General features: G+C 34.5%; 1 protein-coding gene across 4 annotated transcripts; it reads left to right on the forward strand.

Moving 5' to 3' along the window:
* The first annotated feature begins 871 nt into the window (after positions 1-871).
* On the forward strand, positions 872-20,710 carry LOC106168558 (alpha-1,6-mannosyl-glycoprotein 2-beta-N-acetylglucosaminyltransferase). Of its 4 annotated transcripts, none has more exons than XM_013547668.3 (11): positions 872-979; positions 7,372-7,446; positions 7,835-8,714; positions 9,073-9,170; positions 9,396-9,495; positions 10,398-10,528; positions 11,767-11,842; positions 12,904-12,963; positions 17,859-17,948; positions 18,479-18,603; positions 19,299-20,710. In XM_013547668.3, the coding sequence occupies exons 3-11, from the start codon at positions 8,145-8,147 to the stop codon at positions 19,528-19,530; spliced, it is 1,482 nt and encodes a 493-aa protein (XP_013403122.2). In that variant the 5' UTR covers positions 872-979; positions 7,372-7,446; positions 7,835-8,144; the 3' UTR covers positions 19,531-20,710. The 4 variants fall into 4 exon arrangements, with proteins under 4 accessions (XP_013403122.2, XP_013403125.2, XP_013403123.2 ...); XM_013547669.2 differs by having other exon boundaries at positions 957-1,054; XM_013547670.2 differs by lacking the exon at positions 872-979 and adding an exon at positions 5,276-5,300.

A 20,710-nucleotide genomic window follows, 5' to 3' on the forward strand; every position in this document is an offset into this window, starting at 1 on the left:
TAGGTAGATCTTGAGTAGTTATAATGCCTGGTCTACTTATAATGTGACTAATGAGTATAAAACCGCTGTACCATGGAATTGTATTGTTGGTATTTTTGTGAAATTTGATGTTAATAAAATGATACCAGGAGCATACCATTCCACAGTAATTTATCTCCCCCAAAGTATTGGTTCAGTAGGGGTGACACTGGTGACACTTCTATTGCCCACTGTGTGTATTTGGTTAGGCCTACTAGTATAACTGACGTTTCTTTAGAGAGACAACTTAAACTTTTCATGAATTTTATATGCCACCAAATATGCATTAGAAAAAAAGATGTTAATTTTTTTAGTATTTTTTTCGTGCTGGGGGCTCTACTAGTACTATCCCTCATTCAGACTGGATAACCGCATACCCCACTATAGGTCTATTAAGTAGCATTTTTGAAAAAAATGTTTAAAAAATCACACATTTTTTGATAAAATATCACAATTAAATGTAGTTAATTTTTAAAAAAAAATCAATATAAATGATTTTCCAAAAGCTTTTTAACTTTTAAAAGAATTGTCTAAACGGAATTGTTCACAAAATAAATACGAATTAAATTTATTGTTCTTGTTATCAATGCCCTGCACTGTCATGTTGATTAAATTTCAGAAAACAAGCAGCTATATTTTCTGAATTAGAGTCTTTCAGTAGGCCTAAAACACACTCAATTAATTAGTCTCGTTATAATTAATTATTCAGTCGGAGAAATGTCTTCGTGGCCAACATTTGAATGTGCTAGAATACGGGCTTTTCAACCATTTCTCTTTGGTGCCAACGTGTACCATTAATAATGAACGATGGTAATTGGAAAATATCTGCCGGCACTGCAGTAAGAAAGACCTGTTAGTCATAACGCAACTGTGTTTACCGTAGCTTGTGTAGCCCTCTATCTAGTTCAAGGTCAAGGGTGCAACCTCCATTTGACAAGCTTCGAACAGGAGTGGGTTTGAGGTAAGACGGCTATAATCATCTGTTGGATTTTGGCAACAAAATGCATTTTCCCGGTGTTTAAGCAACTCTCAATAGGTACTTATATTCTGGAATTTCTTTTGATTAATCTAAATGTCTTGTATGTGAACAGGGCGCCACTGTTCGTAATGTAGCTTTAGCTGAGTTTAACTTTAAGGAGCCGTCTCCAACGAGCAAGCTGAAGAGTAGACAAATGTCTATTTTCCGTCTCCAACGAGCAAGCTGAAGAGTAGACAAATGTCTATTTTGTGGTCAGAATACAGTGCAGATACGTTAACTCTGAAAAACAATTAAACCAAATCTTTAAGCTGTAAAAAGATGTATGTGAAGTCTGACAGTATATTTTAGTGTTGTGATTACAACGTATGCCGGCCAGACGTGCCAAGTTTCGTTAGTTGTAACCCTAGAGCTGAGCAAAACTAAGTGGTGGATGTACATTTAACACCTGATTTGACCATAGTACCCTCTGTTATATATCTTGTAGAGGATGGTGTGTGTTACTATTTTGATATTAGGTTGAATCTTATAACCCTGTTGACTTCTATAGTGACACAATAGTAACAGAATTGTTGGTATTAATGTTGATTTGACTTGTGGCTTGATGATAAGGTATAATGTTATACAATAGGTGCTTATACTTGGCGTCAATCCTGCTTATACATGGCGTCAATCCCACTGGCCAAATTAGCCCAGGCGTTGAGGTATAATGTACTACCCTGTGAGAAACTGTGAGTTGGAATTGCACCAATATTTCATGGCACAACCAACTACTACTTGCTCATTTGTTACAGAATGGATCCTTGAAACACACACACATATATATATATATATATATATATATATATATATATATATATATATATATATATATATATATATCAATTGGATCAATCTACCTAGTATGATAGTTCATTGTAAATATATCTTAAGTCGTAATGAGTGACATATGCACTACATCCTATACTTTCACATGTATATAGTAGTGAACATTAATCAGTAGATATAAAATACTACTACGGAAAGACCCAGTATCTGCCTCAGGAATTAATGTCTTTATGAAACCCAAACAGCAATTACCATGTGTATATTTAAAAGTGGATCATTTTTGGGATCTCAGTACATATATAAAGAACTTTGCTTATTGATCCTTCCCACCTGTGTATCTGAGTTAATCTGACATACTAAGATAACTCTTCTTATCCTTTGCATAGAGGAGGATAGATGAGAATACATTGACAAACTTTCAAGTTTGCCAGCAGTATCAAACTCAAAATATGTAGCACTATTGAGATTGGTGTGTCACCCCAAGTAAAGAGAATCATTAATTTAGTAAAAATATGTAATCTTTAGAATATTTTAACATGTTGGTGCTTTTATAATGTGTTGATCTTATTTCTGAGCCAATAATCTGGAAGAGGGGAGCTTGGCTTTTGAAATTTATTTAATTCAAAACAGTTCTTCTCTGCCAAGAGCATTAAAAAGGCTAATGCAGCACTTTTTTTCTTTTTTTGGCACAGTTATTCATTAAAAGATTACTTAGACCTCTTTGGTCCTAAATTGAGCTTAAAGATGCTGATAGATGTCTAAAATAATGATAGATTCACTTACTGGTAACCAGTTTCCAATATGTTAGAGCTTATATGATAATTGTAGCTCCATATTTCAACTTTTTTGATGGGAATCAAAATGAATATGGGGCATTCTGTGGTATTCGTTTTGCATTACGGACGGAATTTTGACACTTTAAAAATAAATTCAACAAGAACTATAATACATACATTGTTCACATTTGGCAGGAATATTGATAAGTGCAAGCCTAAACTTGTGACCAAAAAACTTGAAATAACATCTATTAGTTTTTGAGAAATATTGGTTATTGATCACCATTACGGACGGAAAAAAATGGACAAGCATTTTTATTAATCAACTTCAACTTCAAAACTCTGCTCTGTTTGTGGCTTTTTAAAGATAAAACTGCTTTGACATGACAATTTCAGTATTCTAGTTACTAGAAATGTAAAAGGTTATTTAAATTTTTTTTTTGTTAGGAAATTTTTGAAGTGTATATATCATTGTAGAACAACCTGTGGGCGCAGAGTGCAATCCCAGCTTATGAAAACATCAAGACCGTAATCAGTAATATATTTGGAAACACATCTTAGTATTGACGTAGGCCTGTCCTTAAAAAGCCATGTTATTTGGCCAAATAAAAAAAAAATGTTAATTAATCCATGATCCCATTTTCTACATCATTGCTTGTCATTTGCCAATGAACTTTCAAAATTAAAAGACTAATGAAAATTAGAAGAAGCAATTTTAAGATGCCCCAATAAAAAAGATTCTAAGAAAGGTGAGAAATCATTATGTTTTGGATTTTATCATGGTCTTATGTCATACTCCGGTCATGTCACCAATAATCACAGGTTAATCTTTTTCCTGAGGAATAAGATTGATTAAATATATGGGTACTGTATTCTCTCAGTAAATAATAAGGATAACCAGCTTATTTATGAATAAAACTGCATTGAACATTTGTGCATACTAGTTTAATGGGCCAAGAGATTGCCAGTGTTGATTCAGGCCACTTGTGTCAGGCGTTATTCCAATTCTTACTTCTCAAGCAAGCAAGGCTTTCCCCCAGAGAGCCAGCCAGCCATCATTTGGATGGCCACTGGCCTCAAAATTGCCTATATGGGTGGACGCTTTAAGAATTTTTTTTGGAAATGACCGGTTGGGGACTTGTTTGGTTTAGACACCCTGTAAATTGGTGACGAAGTTAAAGATTTGCAATTAGGACTCCCAGTACCCCAGATCTTAGGGAAAATCCTGCAAGCAAGTAACCATATTATACATAATTGTTGTCAGAGACACGGGAAAGATGCTGGTTTGTGCCGTCTCTGAGTTACAATGAGTTTGGGGGTATTGCAGGCTCTTGGGTCTCCTGAAAACGAGAAACATTTTGAAACAGTTACTAGTAGGCTTTCTTTACCAATGATTTTTTTAAACAAATACAGCACTAGAAATTTGAAAAAAAAAAAAAGAATTGATTGCTAAAAATTATTAAAGGCATCAAAGGGATAAGTTTGAAAGCATTAATTGTACATTTGGCTTGAATAATACCCACATTTCATTTGAGTTGCTGACCCGTCTTCACTAGTGCTTGGAATGAGACCAGGACCCAGCAAGTGTCTCTGTGACTGATGTATTTTTGGTTTGTGTTTGACTCTTGGTGGAAATTTGAACAGGAATATCATTGAGATTAGTTCGGAATCAGCCTGTTGCTAATAAAAGTCAATTTAACAACAGCTTTCCTATGGGAATGATAAGAGGGTATTAAAACCGTATGAACATATACAGACCAAATTACTTTCTGCCACAGTGATTGAGGTCCTAGGCTCATGGTTAAGCTATAGTTGAAGGTAAGATCCATCATATATGGGGATAAGCAGTAAGATAATATCTTAGACCCCATTTCCAGAGATTAGATTGATCTACTTTAGATCGACCTAATTCCCTGGGGGTTCACGCTAAATAGCTGTCAGCCGGGCGGACACAAAAGTTAATTACCCCCTTACAGTTTGTAGTAGGCAGGACGGATATTTAAGCCGGATTATCTGACAGTAATCTAGTGAGACTCCCCGCGGGGATAGACCGATCTAAAAGCTCTGGGAATACAGCCTTATATTACCAGTTATGTAGAAGCCACTTTATATAAGGTGACCAGTTATGTAGAAACCACTTGGTATCATTTATAAGGCTTCGTTCACATGCAATGTCTATTTTCTAAATTCTATTTTCTATTTGCGGCATGTCTTATGATCACGGTCTGTGCACTGAATATCCCGCCGCGTAATTACTGGCAGCGCGAGCCAGTTACTATAAGTTACTATAAGTAACTGGCTCGCGCTGCCAGTAATTACGCGGCGGGATATTCAGTGCACAGACAGTGATCATAAGATAGCGCGAATAGAAAATAGAATTTAGAAAATAGACATTGCATGTGAACGAAGCCTAATACTCATACTGTGGGGCTTATTTCAAAACAAAAGGACTTTTACAGGACCTATTTTGGAAATGACTGTGAGATGCATGTGGTGTATAGGGAGCCTGCCAACTACTATCGGAAAACCATTGATAAATGTGAATATTAAGTTAAGACCACATGATTTAAGCAACTGTTTCCAGACTATCATAGTGTGAGAGGCTTTTGCAGGAATTTAGAGAAAATGAATAGGGTGTGTGTCTATGTCATACTGAGCAACAAAACAGAAATACTAGTGCCAGTCTGCTGTGGAGACTAAAGGTAAATATGCTTGCTCTTGGTATTGTAATCTTCTTCAATACTGCGATTAGTGTCTATACAGTGAGTACATGTTACCATCACCCAAGTGTGTTCACATCATCACATTTTCTCCGTACAATGCATGTTCGGTTAAAAGCTAGTCCTGGATTTGTTCTGAGGCCTTCCATTGTTTTTTTTTTTTTTTTTTTTTTTTTTTCATTTACATAAATATAAATATACATTAAAGGATCATGTCTAGTTGTGATAACTATGGCTGCATTCAGAGCAGATGATATGCGGATCTGTTAGGCCGAGGATAAACTTGTTCTTAAAGTAGCCTATGTTCTTGTTAAAATTTTAAGGCGTGACAGGAATTTTTAATTTATTCTTTTATTTTTTCAGTTTTTATGGTTAAACTGATTTAGGGTGACTGTGCATTTGTCAGCTTTGGCTGGCTTGTTTGAAGGATTGTTATTTTATGAAGTTTTATTATGACTTTGATAAATAAAAATATGTATTACAATGTTTCTACTTTGTGGTCATTATAATATTTAAAAGCACCATGGATAACCTGAGATTCATTCTAGAGCAGTTCATCACTGTTGATGAAACCTACTGTTCCTTTTAGCCATTTGAACTTGTGTCCCTTCTGTTCCTAGTTTTATTTCAGTTTAGTTCAAGACATTAATGAATGTAGTTGCTTATTTTCCTTCTCTTTTAAATTGTACAACAGAGGTTCAAAGAAGAGAAAAAACAGAGGGCAAAATTAAAGGGATAACTACTCTTCATATGAGATTTATATTTCACAATAAATACATTGTAAACAACTCATAGAAATATGTTCCATTTTACCACAAAAACAGTTATAGCGATTATTCTGAAATCTGTGCTTGTCATCGGACAACATGACCTCCATAGATGGCTATACTCTGTAATAATCTCTCAAGATATTACTACAAAAAAAAAAAAACTAACTTTGAATGTAGAAATGGATTCATTAACCATTGGTAAGAGTAGGAAAATTGTCGTTTACCACAGGAAAATTCAGTTTTTGGCCAAAATGAACAGTTGTTATCCTTATAAGTAAAATTATTATCAGTTAAGAAATTAAAACTACCTGAAATTAAAACTATCTGGAAAACCGACCCCTAGCATTTCATCCACTGAACATTGTTATCAACAATTTGTCATTCTAAGGGAAAAAGTATCAGTTTCTATATACATTTGTCCTAGTAAAATTTAATGGAAATCTGTTGAAGCCTTTGAAATGTGGACAATAAATGGAGTGGGTTTTGGATGATTAGGGAGGAAGATTATACATTGTGTGTCTTTCAATGATTGATGAGTCTACAAAAAAGAAGAAAATAATGGAATAAAAAAGAAGGGATGGTTTAATTAGTGGGCCTTGTTGGTTGACAGGTAATACATTTTCATGGATTGTTATAAAGATAAGGCATAAGGTTTGTGGCTTTAATGTGAGACGCCATGTGCAGCAGAAAAAAATGTGCCAGTAATTCTGTAGGAATTGAAACACGAGTTTACAAATATTTTTATGTGAACTAAGATTGCATTAAATTTTTTTTCAACTGGACATAGGTAAAACAACTGTTTAGTGTTGTATATAAATAATGGTCACCGGTGCCAGTCTGTGCTTTTGCAATCTTTGTCACCATTGTTTCCCTACAAATTTGTTTACTCTATTACTACTTTACTTTGCAAGAAAGTGTAGAAATCACAGTGATACACAATGAGTGACAGGAAAAACACTGATTTAACATTAAAATTGTACAAAATGTGTAACTTAGTTAATTGTTTTAGGTTAATCAAAAAGGCATGAGACCATGTGAAGTTTGCAGTGAAAAGGCAGCATTGACTTACATTTCTTTTTGCTTTAAAATTCAGATAAAGAGTAAATGCAAAATCACATTTTTGTTTTAATTAAAATCTTTTACTGTAGTTCACTGTGGATAAAATGCAGAACAAATCCAAAGATAAGCACAACTGGATTTTTTAAAAAGGTTATTGCTTTTTGTGATATTTACTGGCACTTTATTGTTCTCCATTTAACATCCCAATTTCATTTCTGTTTTAGTTGAGATTTTCTGTGATACTGACTTTATCTAAAGCCTGAAGAGAATGGACAGGATTTCCTTCAAATCACATGCAGGTGAGATTTAAAGATGTTTACTTCTGTTTTTGTTAGATTCTGTCATTTGCTGTGTAGCAAAATAAAAATCCCTTATGGTTTTTAATGCATGCTTTGATGCAAGTGGTGAAAAACAAAGGTAGAAAAAAGTGGTTTTGTCTCTTAATATGTTAACCCATAGGAATGCTTAATACAGGTGTGTCATTCCATTATGAGGTAGACCTTATATTTGTCCTTGATTTGAAAATCTTACAAGAAATGGTTGTCATGCTGATTCATAGCTACTTTATTATGTCTAGACTTCAATGAGTATGTACTGGCTGTGTAAAGGTAGTTTATATGCATATACGTCATGCTTGCACTGATGATACAAATTATTGATCATTAAAGGGTAATTTCTCCCTTTCAGGTTGAGGTCCTTCCTGTGAACATGTAGAGGGGTTCTTGCAGTAGAAGCTTTTCACAGATATAACAGATCTGCTGGTCAATTTGATATGGAGTTCAGAACTGCATGTGTGCATTTTAGTAATTCATTACCCAGGATGTATATGATTTAGCAGTTAAAACAAGGACAGATGGTATTCACGTGATGGTAAAATCCAATCAAACAAAGCCTAGAATATGTACACAGTAGTTGAGGTACCTCATATCTTGGACAAGTTTCTCAGCTGACAGAAGACAGCCTGGAAGGTACCATATTTGTGGCCTGCTGAGAAAGAATGAGGATCCACCCTTCCAGAGTAATAAGGGCTCTGCTCTCTGCAACAGTTGTCCTTTTTATAATATTTAATGTTCATCTCTTTGTGTATCAGCATACACATCCCATGGATGGAGCAGATACCTTGCAGGGTGGTCAACGTGCCACATTTTCTCAAGAAATCCGCTCTGTGGTCAAGGCTCAAAATGCATTAACTGGAGACAAATTGAGCAACCAAAGGACTAATGTCTCAGACATTACTAATATTAAGGGAATGGTAACAAACAAAGCCAACAAGAAAATAGAACACACTTGGGAAGATATAGATGAAAGCAACAAAACAGCTATTAAACTTGCAATGGACAGAGTCAACCAGGAAGAACTTGTTTACAATTTAGACAAATTCAAGCTACAGTTCACCCCAAACAGTGTTGTAATTGTCGTGCAGGTTCATGACAGGATACAGTATTTGAAATTTCTCCTGCGTTCTTTAAGTGAAGCCTATGATATACATAAGGCTTTGCTGATTATCAGCCATGATTTCCTGAGCAATGAATTGAACAGAGTAGTACAGAGTATAGATTTCTGCCCTGTAAGTAAAATATCCTCAGTTCATTTTGTTGGAGGTAACTGTTGAACAAGCTCATGATAGATGCAAATTGTTTTTGGAGTTAGAAATTATAACTAAGAGAGCCATACATTTTATTAAAATGACCATTTTGCTTGGCATTACTTGAATACTAAAAATGTTTTAATTCTCAATATTCCAACACTCATCCCTTGACTCTTGAACAATGATGATTGATTGCATTATTATTATTATTATTATTATTATTATTATTATTATTATTATTATTTTATTGTGACAGCGTTTCTATAAAATTGATTTGAAAGCCACTTAAATGTCAGTTCCAAAATATAAGGGTTACGTAGGCTTCTTTATCTTGTAGGTGGTGCAGATCTACTACCCCTATTCCATGCAGGTCTTCCCAGATGTGTTCCCAGGAAAGGATCCCAAAGACTGCCCTAGGGATATAAAGAAGGAAAAGTAGGTGGATTTGCTACACTTGAGGGGTTGATTCATTTGTATCTTAAAATGGAGAAGCAAAAGTCCTTACTAACCTTGGTAATGACTGATGCGAAAAAGGAAAGGGCATTTAGGGAGTTAAACATTCATCCCCTTTTGAAGACCAAGTTAAAATTATTACAAGGTTTGCATTATTTATTGAAACAGCTGGATAGATAATGTATGAAAACTGAAATTGTTTTCTAGGGCCAGAGAAATTAAGTGCAATAATGCTGACCATCCAGACAAGTATGGTCATTACAGGGAGGCCAAGTATGCACAGACTAAGCACCATTGGTTCTGGAAGGTAAATATTTATGTTTAGGTTTGTTACATTGTATTGAGACGCCATGGCCAGGTGTACTAGCAATTCTGGTTCTGAAAAGAAGCACACTTTTAGAAACTACATGTATTGTCGATTAAGTTGAAATGACAGACTTCATTCCACAAAAGAAGTGAACATTTGAGTCACAATGATGACACACATTTTATGTAATATTCACATGATTTCAATAAACAACATTATTATTGCTGCTGTATTTCCCTCTGATTTACAACTTCTGATGTCATTGGTATGTTACTAATGCATAAATTATTTTATTCACCTCTCTATGATTTGATAGATAAATAATGAATAATAACAAGAATTGAGTTGCTTTGGCAAAGGTCTGCACCCTCTGAGTGCTTTTCTCATATGTTATATTTTAGTTTTCAGTGAAATGATAGTTTTGGTTGGTAATAAGATAAATCCATACAGTATGTACCACAAAATGTAAATTGCAAGTGTTAGAGATAATAGGTGTACCTGGGAGTCTGGTACCTGCCATTCAGGTTTAAATTAGTATTTATGCTGGGTTTTCAATGCTGCATGTTGGTTAGTGGTTTTTTCAATGTGTATTAATTTTTTTTTTTTTTGCTATGTTAGTTAAAATACTGGCCCTGAATGATGCTAAAGATAATAGCTTTTATTCCTATTTATGTGACTAATTCACCTAAATGTTTTCTGCAACAAGTTCTGAAAAATTTTTTTGGTTAACCACTTCTTTTAATGTTCATGAGGTTGAAATTTTGTTAATAATTGTTTTGCCTGAAAATTTTATTGAATTTTTAAATCACATTTAACATTATTCTTGACTAAGGCTGTTATTCCATGCATTTTTGAAAATATTATATGAAATAAAATATGATAATTTTCCATATTTTTTCCAGATTAACTATGTGTTCGATGAGCTTTCACTTACAAAGGGCTTTGATGGCTTAGTCTTACTATTGGAGGAAGACCATTACGTAGCTCCTGACTTCCTACATTCCCTCAGTCATATGAAAAACATTAGAGATGAGTAAGTTTAATTCCACTTTAAATATAAAACCTGTTTTTTTCACATCCCATTATGCAGTCACAGTCTGATAATGCAGCCATTTAGTGTCTTAATTACTTAGGCTGAAGATTATAACACATTTGATTTCCCCATGAGGACTAAGCACTTAAAATTTTTATGATCCTTATGTTCATTTGTGGTTGTTTCATCATGTTTATGTTAGGGCTCATTCCCATTGAAACTATCGATCTACCTCGATGGATCCAATTCTTGCTTAATGCAATCAGTCTAACAGATTAACAGTTGGCCTCTTGTTCCAAACATACTTTTTTTCCTTTATTTTACACAAGGCATGATAATCTGTTAAACTGATTGCATTCAGCAAGAGTCGGAGATGGATCAGTCTTTGTAGACTGATAGTTTCAATAGGAATGAACCCTTAGTCTGCCTCATAATCAATTTTACAATTTTCCAGAAGATTCAAATCGCTTGCTCACAGGTAGTAATAGACTACCAAGTTACTTGGTATGCATTATTGTCTGGTCACATTACTTTTGAGGAATATTTCACTTGCAAACATTGCAGTTTGGTGTAAGAGAAAAATCGGTGACCAAAACAGAGAATTTCATGATCACCATGATTGTGAAAGGGTCACATTCTGGTGAAAGGGAGGCTTTAACAATTTTTGAGACTTTTATTATTATCATAAAGAAATGACTTTTATGCATTCCCAAATGAAGAAATAGTTTAAAAAGAAAAGTTTGCCCTCATGATATCAGTTAAAAGTGAACCCCACTTCATACAAATTCTCACACTTATTGTTTTGTTTGATGTCATGTACAGTTGTAAAAATCTATTAGAGTATCTTGGATGTTGCCCATATAGCTTGTTAAAAGCCTACCTCTCATGTACATAATGCTTAGGGTTTTCCACAGGTGGTATACAGGTGCTAGAAATTACCTCCATGTCATACAATTTTATGTAAACATTATTTGCAGCAGTCTTCTGTGAACAAATAAAATGGTATGTGTTAAATATTTATTTAATAGAAATAACACACAGCTGTATCATATCATATTGGGTAAATTGAATATTAAAAGAGTTACAGCAATCCATAATAAAGAACTTCCTATCATATTTATACAATAGTTTGAGAATTTATTTTTTGAAATGGTATGTTGTCTCAAAGTAATTTGATATTATTATATCTTAACCACCAAATTGCTCATTTTGAACAGTTAAAACATTCTTATTTTTAGGAGTCAAAAGTCTGTGGGTATTCTTACCCTGGGTACCTATGACAAGAAGCCCACCTATGGTCCCCAGTCCAGGCAGGTAAGTAGCCAAGATGGTAATTAATTGATGCTATAATGTTTTGTAATGAGCTATAGCCACCTGTTATTGTGACAGTTAGCATCCATTTAAACAGCATAGCAAAACCCTTCGATTTCTCAAAACTTGATGAATTTAACTTGCATGTCCTTTATATCATGGAAGTGAAATCTGTATCAATGGCTACTTTACTTTTGCCATGATTCCATATTTGTCAATTTAGAATGCTTTCATATTTTCCCCATTTCTCCATGTGTGATATGTTATGCCTGTTAAGTAAACCCATTTACAATGGAATGATTTAAAATTGATATAAATCTTTTTTAATGAATACACTTACATAATATTTTATTGCGATAGATTTGTTGATTAAAAGTTCTGTGCTTTATGCATTTCTTATGGTGTGCTTAGTAACTGCACTTTTATATTAAAAGATTGCTTTGTCTAATCACCAAATTGAATCTCTTTTTAACTGCTTTTAATTTCTAGTTATTGTAGTTGTCTCTTTTTTTATGTAATACTCTGTGCCTCGAGGCAGATTCTCAAGATTTAGCAAGCAGATTCACAGGTTTTAATGCCTTACATAACAATTCCATATGATAAATGTGAAACCAAGACTATACATGTAAATTTATTGATATAAAGCTGTTTACTAATTGTCAGTGATGGGATGTAGCAAGTTGACAGTAAACCATTTCTGACCATGAAATTTTTGTCCCTATATTTAATCTGTTAGTAATTTTATGACAATTCCATATCCCATCTTTTCTCCACAGTAGAAAGTACTAGTATTACCTGTCATATGTCTACTGTACACATTTTACTCAGATCCTGTACCCATTATAGTCTCCATTACTCTAAGATGAATGTAACACATTTTTCTTACCTGAAATTTATTTATTTATTTGCTCATCAAAATTTCAATGTGATAAACAATATCAAGATAAAAAATCCCAATGCTTCACAATGTTTAATCAACAATTAATATTGGCCAACACTGATAAACTATGCTCCACACATTTGCATTTTGAGCTTTGACTTTGGATTGACCATTTCTACTATAGGGTTTGATAGTCTTCCTGAAGGAGTTATTTGGTTATGCAAAACCTGAACATCTTCAAGATGTAAGTCTGATCTACTGCATGCTTATACGGGGACCTTGGGGGTTAATTATAGCTTTCTGTTTAGTACATGGTGTTTGGACATGCTTAATATCTAACAATTGTGAAGCTCATTAAATTTTTCTTTGTATCAGAACTGGGCAGATGGATGTCCTGCAAGCTACTACACATACGGTGTATCCTGTTTGCTTTTTTGAAGTGTGTTTTCTTGTGTTTCATATGACCCCCAACCAAACATTGATTTAGATTATGTTGGTGTTTTGTACTAATATTGTATATAGAGTTTGTTATTTTCAAGCAGTGATTCTTTGTTCTTATCCCACCAAGTTTTCTTTATGATTGAAGTAAAAAGAAAAAATACAGCAATATCTGTGTGTTGAAATATCATTTTCACAAGCATGACACCAAACTGTGAAATATTATCATGGTCATATATCATTAATTGCATGAAAAATTATCAACAAGGTGTTGGACAATTAACAGTGCAGTATTTGACAAAAACATTCAATGGAGCATTCGACAACAGTTGTCAGTGCATTAAACAAAAAAGCCAGTGCAGCAATAAATGGCAATTATTAAATAAAGCATTGGACAGCATTATCAGTGCAGTATTGGACAGCAATTATTACTTAAGTGTTGGATAGCAGTTATTGTACCACCAGCGTAGGCGCTGGCGGTACACATGGTTTTAGTCCCGACCCGTATGTTCCGCCGGCTCCTGCGGCTCCTGCGGCTCCGCCGCCAAGTCACCGTTACCGCTTCTCCTCCTAGACGGTAAGGGCCTCCATACCCATCTCTTGGATTTAGGTCACCTATAATCTCAACTCTTTCCACGTAAAATTTGGGCTTTGTCGGTATTGGGGTCTAGGTGTGGCACTCATTGCAATGCACCCTTGTCCAAAAATGGCAAAATTAAATGCTAATTATCTCCCCTACGGAAGGAATTATGGGAAAAATTTCTACAGACAGCTTTCCAAAAGTCATATGTGTAGATTTCAAATATGCCCTTGGATTTGACCTTTGACCTTTATTTCAAGGTCAAACGGGCCAAAATTAAAAAAAAAACAATTTTTGCTGAAAAAAAAATTATTTGCGGTCTTATTCAGACACCACAAAGACTTAACTAATAATATTAATGGAAAGTGTTACCCTTCGGGTCATCTTTCATCTCCGTGAATTTGGGGTCAATCGGTGCATTTTCACGGGAGTAGCGGCCATAAGATATCGAAACTGAAAACTGTCTCTAATTCGGGAACCGTTAATGCTAGACACCCATTCTTTTTTGCATTTTGTAGGGCATTTAAAGCCCAACACTGGAGGTGGTCTCCGTTTTTTTGTATTCCATACGGTTTTCGAGTTACGCTGTATCAAAAAGTACATATTGGTGGTGAAAGCTAAATGTGCAGTACGGTAATGGATAAAAAATTTTGAACTCCGGAAAAATAAAACATAAGGCTTGGCAAAGCAGACAACTTGTGGTCAAAAATGACATTATTTCATCAAATTTGAACATCTGGAACTTCAGAGCACCTCCCATTTCAAGAATTTTGACCAAAATGACCTTTTCTTTATTTTAATTAATTTTTTCTGTAGGAAATTTATGGCACATTATGATAACTCCAAAATTATAACATTTAGTCCCTTATATCTCCAAAACTGGCAGAGATAGGTCCATAGTTACTATTGAAGTTGAATAGGAAGTCATATACTGGCAATCTAAATGTGACCTTAAAATTGACCTTTGACCTACTTTTCACCATGAACTGAACTTTGCAAATTTTGCTTCCCTTTTATCTCCAAAACTGGCAGAGATAGGTCCATAGTTACTATTGAACTTGAATAGAAAGTCATATACTGGCAATCTACATGTGACCTTAAAATTGACCTTTGACCTACTTTTCACCATGAACTGAACTTTGGAAATTTTGCTTCCCTTTTATCTCCAAAACTGGCAGAGATAGGTCCATAGTTTCTATTGAACTTGAATAGGAAGTCATATGCTGGCAATCTACATGTGACCTTAAAATTGACCTTTCACCTACTTTTCACCAAGAACTGAACTTTGCAAATTTTGCTTCCCTTTTATCTCCAAAACTGGCAGAGATAGGTCCATAGTCTCTATTGAACTTGAATAGGAAGACACATACTGGCAATCTAAATGTGACCTTAAAATTGACCTTTGACCTACTTTTCACCATGAACTGAACTTTGCAAATTTTGCTTCCCTTTTATCTCCAAAACTGGCAGAGATAGGTCCATAGTCTCTATTGAACTTGAATAGGAAGTCATATACTGGCAATCTACATGTGACCTTAAAATTGACCTTTGACCTACTTTTCACCATGAACTGAACTTTGCAAATTTTGATTCTCTTTTATCTCCAAAACTGGCAGAGATAGGTCCATAGTTACTATTGAAGTTGAATAGGAAGTCATATACTGGCAATCTAAATGTGACCTTAAAATTGACCTTTGACCTACTTTTCACCAAGAACTGAACTTTGGAAATTTTGCTTCCCTTTTATCTCCAAAGTTACGCTGTATCAAAAAGTACATATTGGTGGTGAAAGCAAAATGTGCAGTACGGTAATGGATAATAAATTTTGAACTTCGGAAAAATAAAACATAAGGCTTGGCAAAGCAGACAACTTGTGGTCAAAAATGACATTATTTCATCAAATTTGAACATCTGGAACTTCAGAGCACCTCCCATTTCAAGAATTTTGACCAAAATGACCTTTATTTTAATTAATTTTTTCTGTAGGAAATTTATGGCACATTATTGTAACTCCAAAATTATAACATTTAGTCCCTTATCTCTCCAAAACTGGCAGAGATAGGTCCATAGTTACTATTGAAGTTGAATGGGAAGTCATATACTGGCAATCTAAATGTGACCTTGAATTTGACCTTTGACCTACTTTTCATCATGAACTGAACTTTGCAAATTTTGCTTCCCTTTTATCTCCAAAACTGGCAGAGATAGGTCCATAGTCTCTATTGAACTTGAATAGGAAGTCATATACTGGCAATCTACATGTGACCTTAAAATTGACCTTTGACCTACTTTTCACCATGAACTGAACTTTGCAAATTTTGATTCCCTTTTATCTCCAAAACTGGCAGAGATAGGTCCATAGTTACTATTGAACTTGAATAGGAAGTCATATACTGGCAATCTTAAAGTGACCTTGAAATTGACCTTTGACCTACTTTTCACCATGAACTGAACTTTGCATATTTTGCTTCCCCTTTATCTCTGAAACTGGCAGAGATAGGTCCATAGTTACTATTGAACATGAATAGGAAGTCATATACTGGCAATCTAAGTGTGACCTTGAAATTGACCTTTGACCTACTTATTATCATGAACTGAACTCTGCTAATTTCTTTCTCTTTTAACTCCAAACCTGGCAGAGATAGGCCCATAGTTACTATTAAAGTTGAATAGGAAGTCATATACTGGCAATTTACTGTGACCTTGGAATCGACCTTTGACCTACCTTACGATGAACTTAACTTTGATCGTACCATTTTTAGTAATATATATATCTTTTGCATATTTTGAAAATTCTTGTTGATTGCATTTTTACAGCTTGTCAAGCACAAGACTGGTGGCTGTGTTCCTTATTTTGTATATGTGGGGGTCTATACGAATGTGTTTGCTCCAGCTGGTGGTACAATATTCGGAGGCAGTATCGCCTCTCTGATCCTCTAGTTACTACAGTCTTGGACTCCGACAGCAGTACTCGAGGCAGTTATGGACGATGGTCATCATTATTGCAATATATATATATATATGTATAGCTGGCAAGGCAATGTTTGATGATAAAGATTCCTGCAAAGTTCCCTGCAAGACAGTAATGGACAATTTTCAGTGTAGTATTACATAGCACCTTTTTGGGATTTATGCATGTATCAAAAACATAACTATACTAATCAGGGGTGGGTTGTGGGAGTGAATAGGTACTAAGTCTAATCATGGTTAATCTGGATCCAGACTAGGTTTAAGTGATCATGGAAGATCAGAGCCAATCAGCTTTGAACATTCTGGTATTAAGTAATAGATAAACACTTACCCTTTATTTCTTTGCAGCTGGTAGTGTGTTTTATTTTACAGACCTTAAATGGGTTGGGACCAGTCTAGTCATATTATCCTTTTGCATGGATAGATATTAGTATTACCCTATAATCTTTGTACTGCATTTCAAGTCTTTTTACCTTACTATAAAGTCAAAATCTTTGCACATCTCTTAATTTAAAGTTGAACAATTCTGCAGTTGTCTTTACTTGTGTTTATATCATGACAAAACTTCTCTTTCACTTTTTACTAGTTTTTGATAAATGCATGTTATTTTTAGTTCTTGCCAAATTTCCACTGCATCAATGTATCTCGTAGCTACCTTTCCTTGGTTAATACTTTAAGGAATTCAGCTATCATCTTCTATCAGGAATTGCGAAAAGCTTGTTAGGAACATATCTATATGGTGTATCTCTTTGGCTTACTGGCATCTTGAATGGATCTGGATTACTAGCATCCTGAATTTATAATCAACTACCTGTCAATTAAGATGAAACAATTCTATATATACATAATGTATACACAAAAAGATTATAGATAATATTTGCATTAGTTATTTCTTATTTTATGATCCTGTATTATTATGCTAGGCTGAGCCAACCTAACTTAAATTTGCCTACATAAAAGATGTAGTTTAACACAATATGCACATTAAAAATTAAAGAAGATGCTGGAGATCTTTCTTTGAGAGCTTTTGTTGCCAGAATTTTCGGTTAAAACACCATAAAGATCTGTTGCCCAAGGTTTTTCTTCACAACACTGTCAGAGGGGATGGTGGATGTTTGGGCCCCTGCTTCACTATGCATTTTACTTTGCAGGTTGATATAACAGAATGGATTTCATCCAAACACAACATGGGAATGGCTATGGACAGGAATTGGTGGGAAATTATCAGAAAATGTGCTCAGGTAAATAATAATTATTATTTGTAAAATTGTGTGGTGTGTTGCTTCGTTAATTGAATGTGAGATGTCAAAGTTAAGTTTTAAAAATTAACAGCTCTTCATATGAGATTCAAAATTTCACAATAAATACATTATGAACAACACAATGAAATATAATAAATTCCATTTTACCACCAAAATGGCGATTATCGCAATTATTCTGAAATCTGTGTTTGCCAGTCCATTGGACCACGTGGACCTTCATGGATGGCTACCCTCCTTAATAATCTCTAAAGATATAACAGAATGGATCTGGATCTCTAAAGAGATTATTTCAAAATCCACATTAAAAAAACCATTGGAAAGTATGGGAAAATTGTCATTTACCCCAGGAAAATCTGTTTTATGGCACTTCTCTGCTGTCACGAAGAGTTGTCATCCCTTTGAGAATATTGATATAGAGCTTTGTGAGATATAGGGTATGCAATCAGCCAGGGTAATGTATTGAAAGAAGTATCGTTTTTCTGGAATAAATGAAGTCTTTTTTGTTTTAGGTATTTTGTAAATTTGATGATTACAATTGGGACTGGAGTTTACAGTATGTAAGTTCTACCTGTATAGCTGGAGGACTGAAAGTGATGTTAATGAAGGGGCCAAGAGTGTTCCATATAGGAGAATGGTAAGTGCTGGTGGTAATCCATGTAGAGAGAACACAGTATTCTTTATGAAAAACATGAAAGTCTTTTTGTCTATTTGTAAAGTATTGAAATTGCCCACATATTGACTCCCTCATTCTGCTTTATGAAGATTTATTTAGTGATGCACATTCAAGTGCTATCACAAGCAGTTTTTAAAATTAAATTTTGATCCCTTTAATAAATCTTTTTGCAACAGTAGTCAGCAACAAAGCCAACATTTGTAGTCAGATATAGGCTGCATTCAGAACAGTGAACCAACTAGTCAGCAGGCCAAATATGGTGACCCACTAAAAAGCTTGCCATCTAATCCGCAAATAGACACTGAATAGATTCCCTGTTGGGAAGTATTCAAGTGGGTCAGCCATATTTGACTCTCATACTAGTTAGTCCACTGTTCTGAGTGCAGCCATATGAAGGTACATTTGCACCAAACATTGGTGGAGTATGGATTCCCAGTAACACATTAACCACTTCTACTAGTTTCTGAAAAGGGCTCAAATAAAGTCAACATGCCAAGGGATAAACCAAATGAATTATTCGATCAGCTGTTTCGATATATTTGGTCTATTGAAGGCATACTATTGAAACTTAACTGGTATGGTGGCATTTGGTTGGCTTTTGTGGCAAAAAAATATACTTCAAATGCATCTTTAAGTCTATCCTGTTTCCTTTTCAGTGGTGTTCACCACAAGGGTAAAAACTGTGATCCTCATGCCAAGGTGCAGCAGATCAGTAGCATGCTGGCAGCCAACAGACAGCACCTGTTTCCAGATAAACTACAAGTATCCCATGTCATAAATAAAAAATCTAAGTCACCAAAGGGAAATGGAGGTTGGGGAGACATAAGGGACCATGAATTATGTTTAAGTTTCCTTGAGCATCAAAAGCCAACAAAAACAACAAGGTAGCATACTTTGACTAGGGATCCAAATGTATGGTGTCAAGGCCTCCATAGGAACATATGTATCGTGATCCAGTTGCCAGTAGAAGATGGATGATGAAGGAGATAGTGTGTTAGCTCGAATTATCACTAAAGAGGGGAGGGCAGTGAGTATAAAAAGGATCTGAATAAGCAGTGTCATTAACTTGGAGTAGTAGCAGTAGAAGTTGTCACTGTATTTCCTTAGGTGAATGTAAATGCTTGGTGGATACAGATTACGTGAGCTCAATAGGTTATGAGCATGTTTGACAACCAATTTCTGTAGGTTTTCTCTGGATTATGCAAGTTTTACCTAGCTATAACTTTTACTGAACAATGAACATGTTACATTCTTGATATCTTGATAATGGGTAAATAGTACAGTGGATTCAAAACATTACTCGGGAGGTTGAAAACGTACAGTAGACTTTGCCTGCCACTTTGAAAGGAGGGTTGACTCCATCTATTGTACATGTATATCAGGTTGATCATGGCAGAAATTAATTGATATCAGACCTCAATTACTTAATGTTTCATAAAAAATTTAATATTGTATATTACAACATGTTGAATTTGGATGAATGGACACTAGTCTATGATTAAGATACATCACCTTTTGTAAATTTGCAATTGCTTCTCTTTCAAGTAACTTTTTCTGCGTGATCATTTTGTCAAAAGGTGTAGAACAGACATGGAATTGATTTAGTCAGTTTTCTATAAACATTTAGAATGTGTATATAAATTTAGTAATCAAAAGAGTAGTGGGACATGAACTTATTAGTCAATCATTAAAGCTTAGCATTTTTTTTGGGCTGTTCGAAGCTGTTTGTCTCAGTTTTAAATGCACAAAATAACCTTACTTTTTGGTGAAATGTAATTGAGCCATATTACTGTATATCAGTTTATTTTTTCATCCATGTTATTTACACTGAAAAACATGCTTTAAATAAAAAAAAAATACTTTATATGAAATCCAGTTCCATTTAATTAAGCAAAAGCACTTATTTGTAGTATAATTTACAACGCTAAAACTAGTTTGACACATTTACGTGTGCATTGGTGACTATTGCCAGTATCTCATTTTTCAAATGTTTTAAATTGAAGCAATATTTCATAGATTAATTCTTTTATTTAATATTTGTATTAACTAATAAAAAGATGATTTCTAA

This window comes from Lingula anatina, chromosome 1 (genome assembly GCF_051362555.1).
Source record: "Lingula anatina isolate TDL-2025a chromosome 1, LinAna3.0, whole genome shotgun sequence".
Lineage (NCBI taxonomy): Eukaryota > Metazoa > Brachiopoda > Lingulata > Lingulida > Lingulidae > Lingula > Lingula anatina.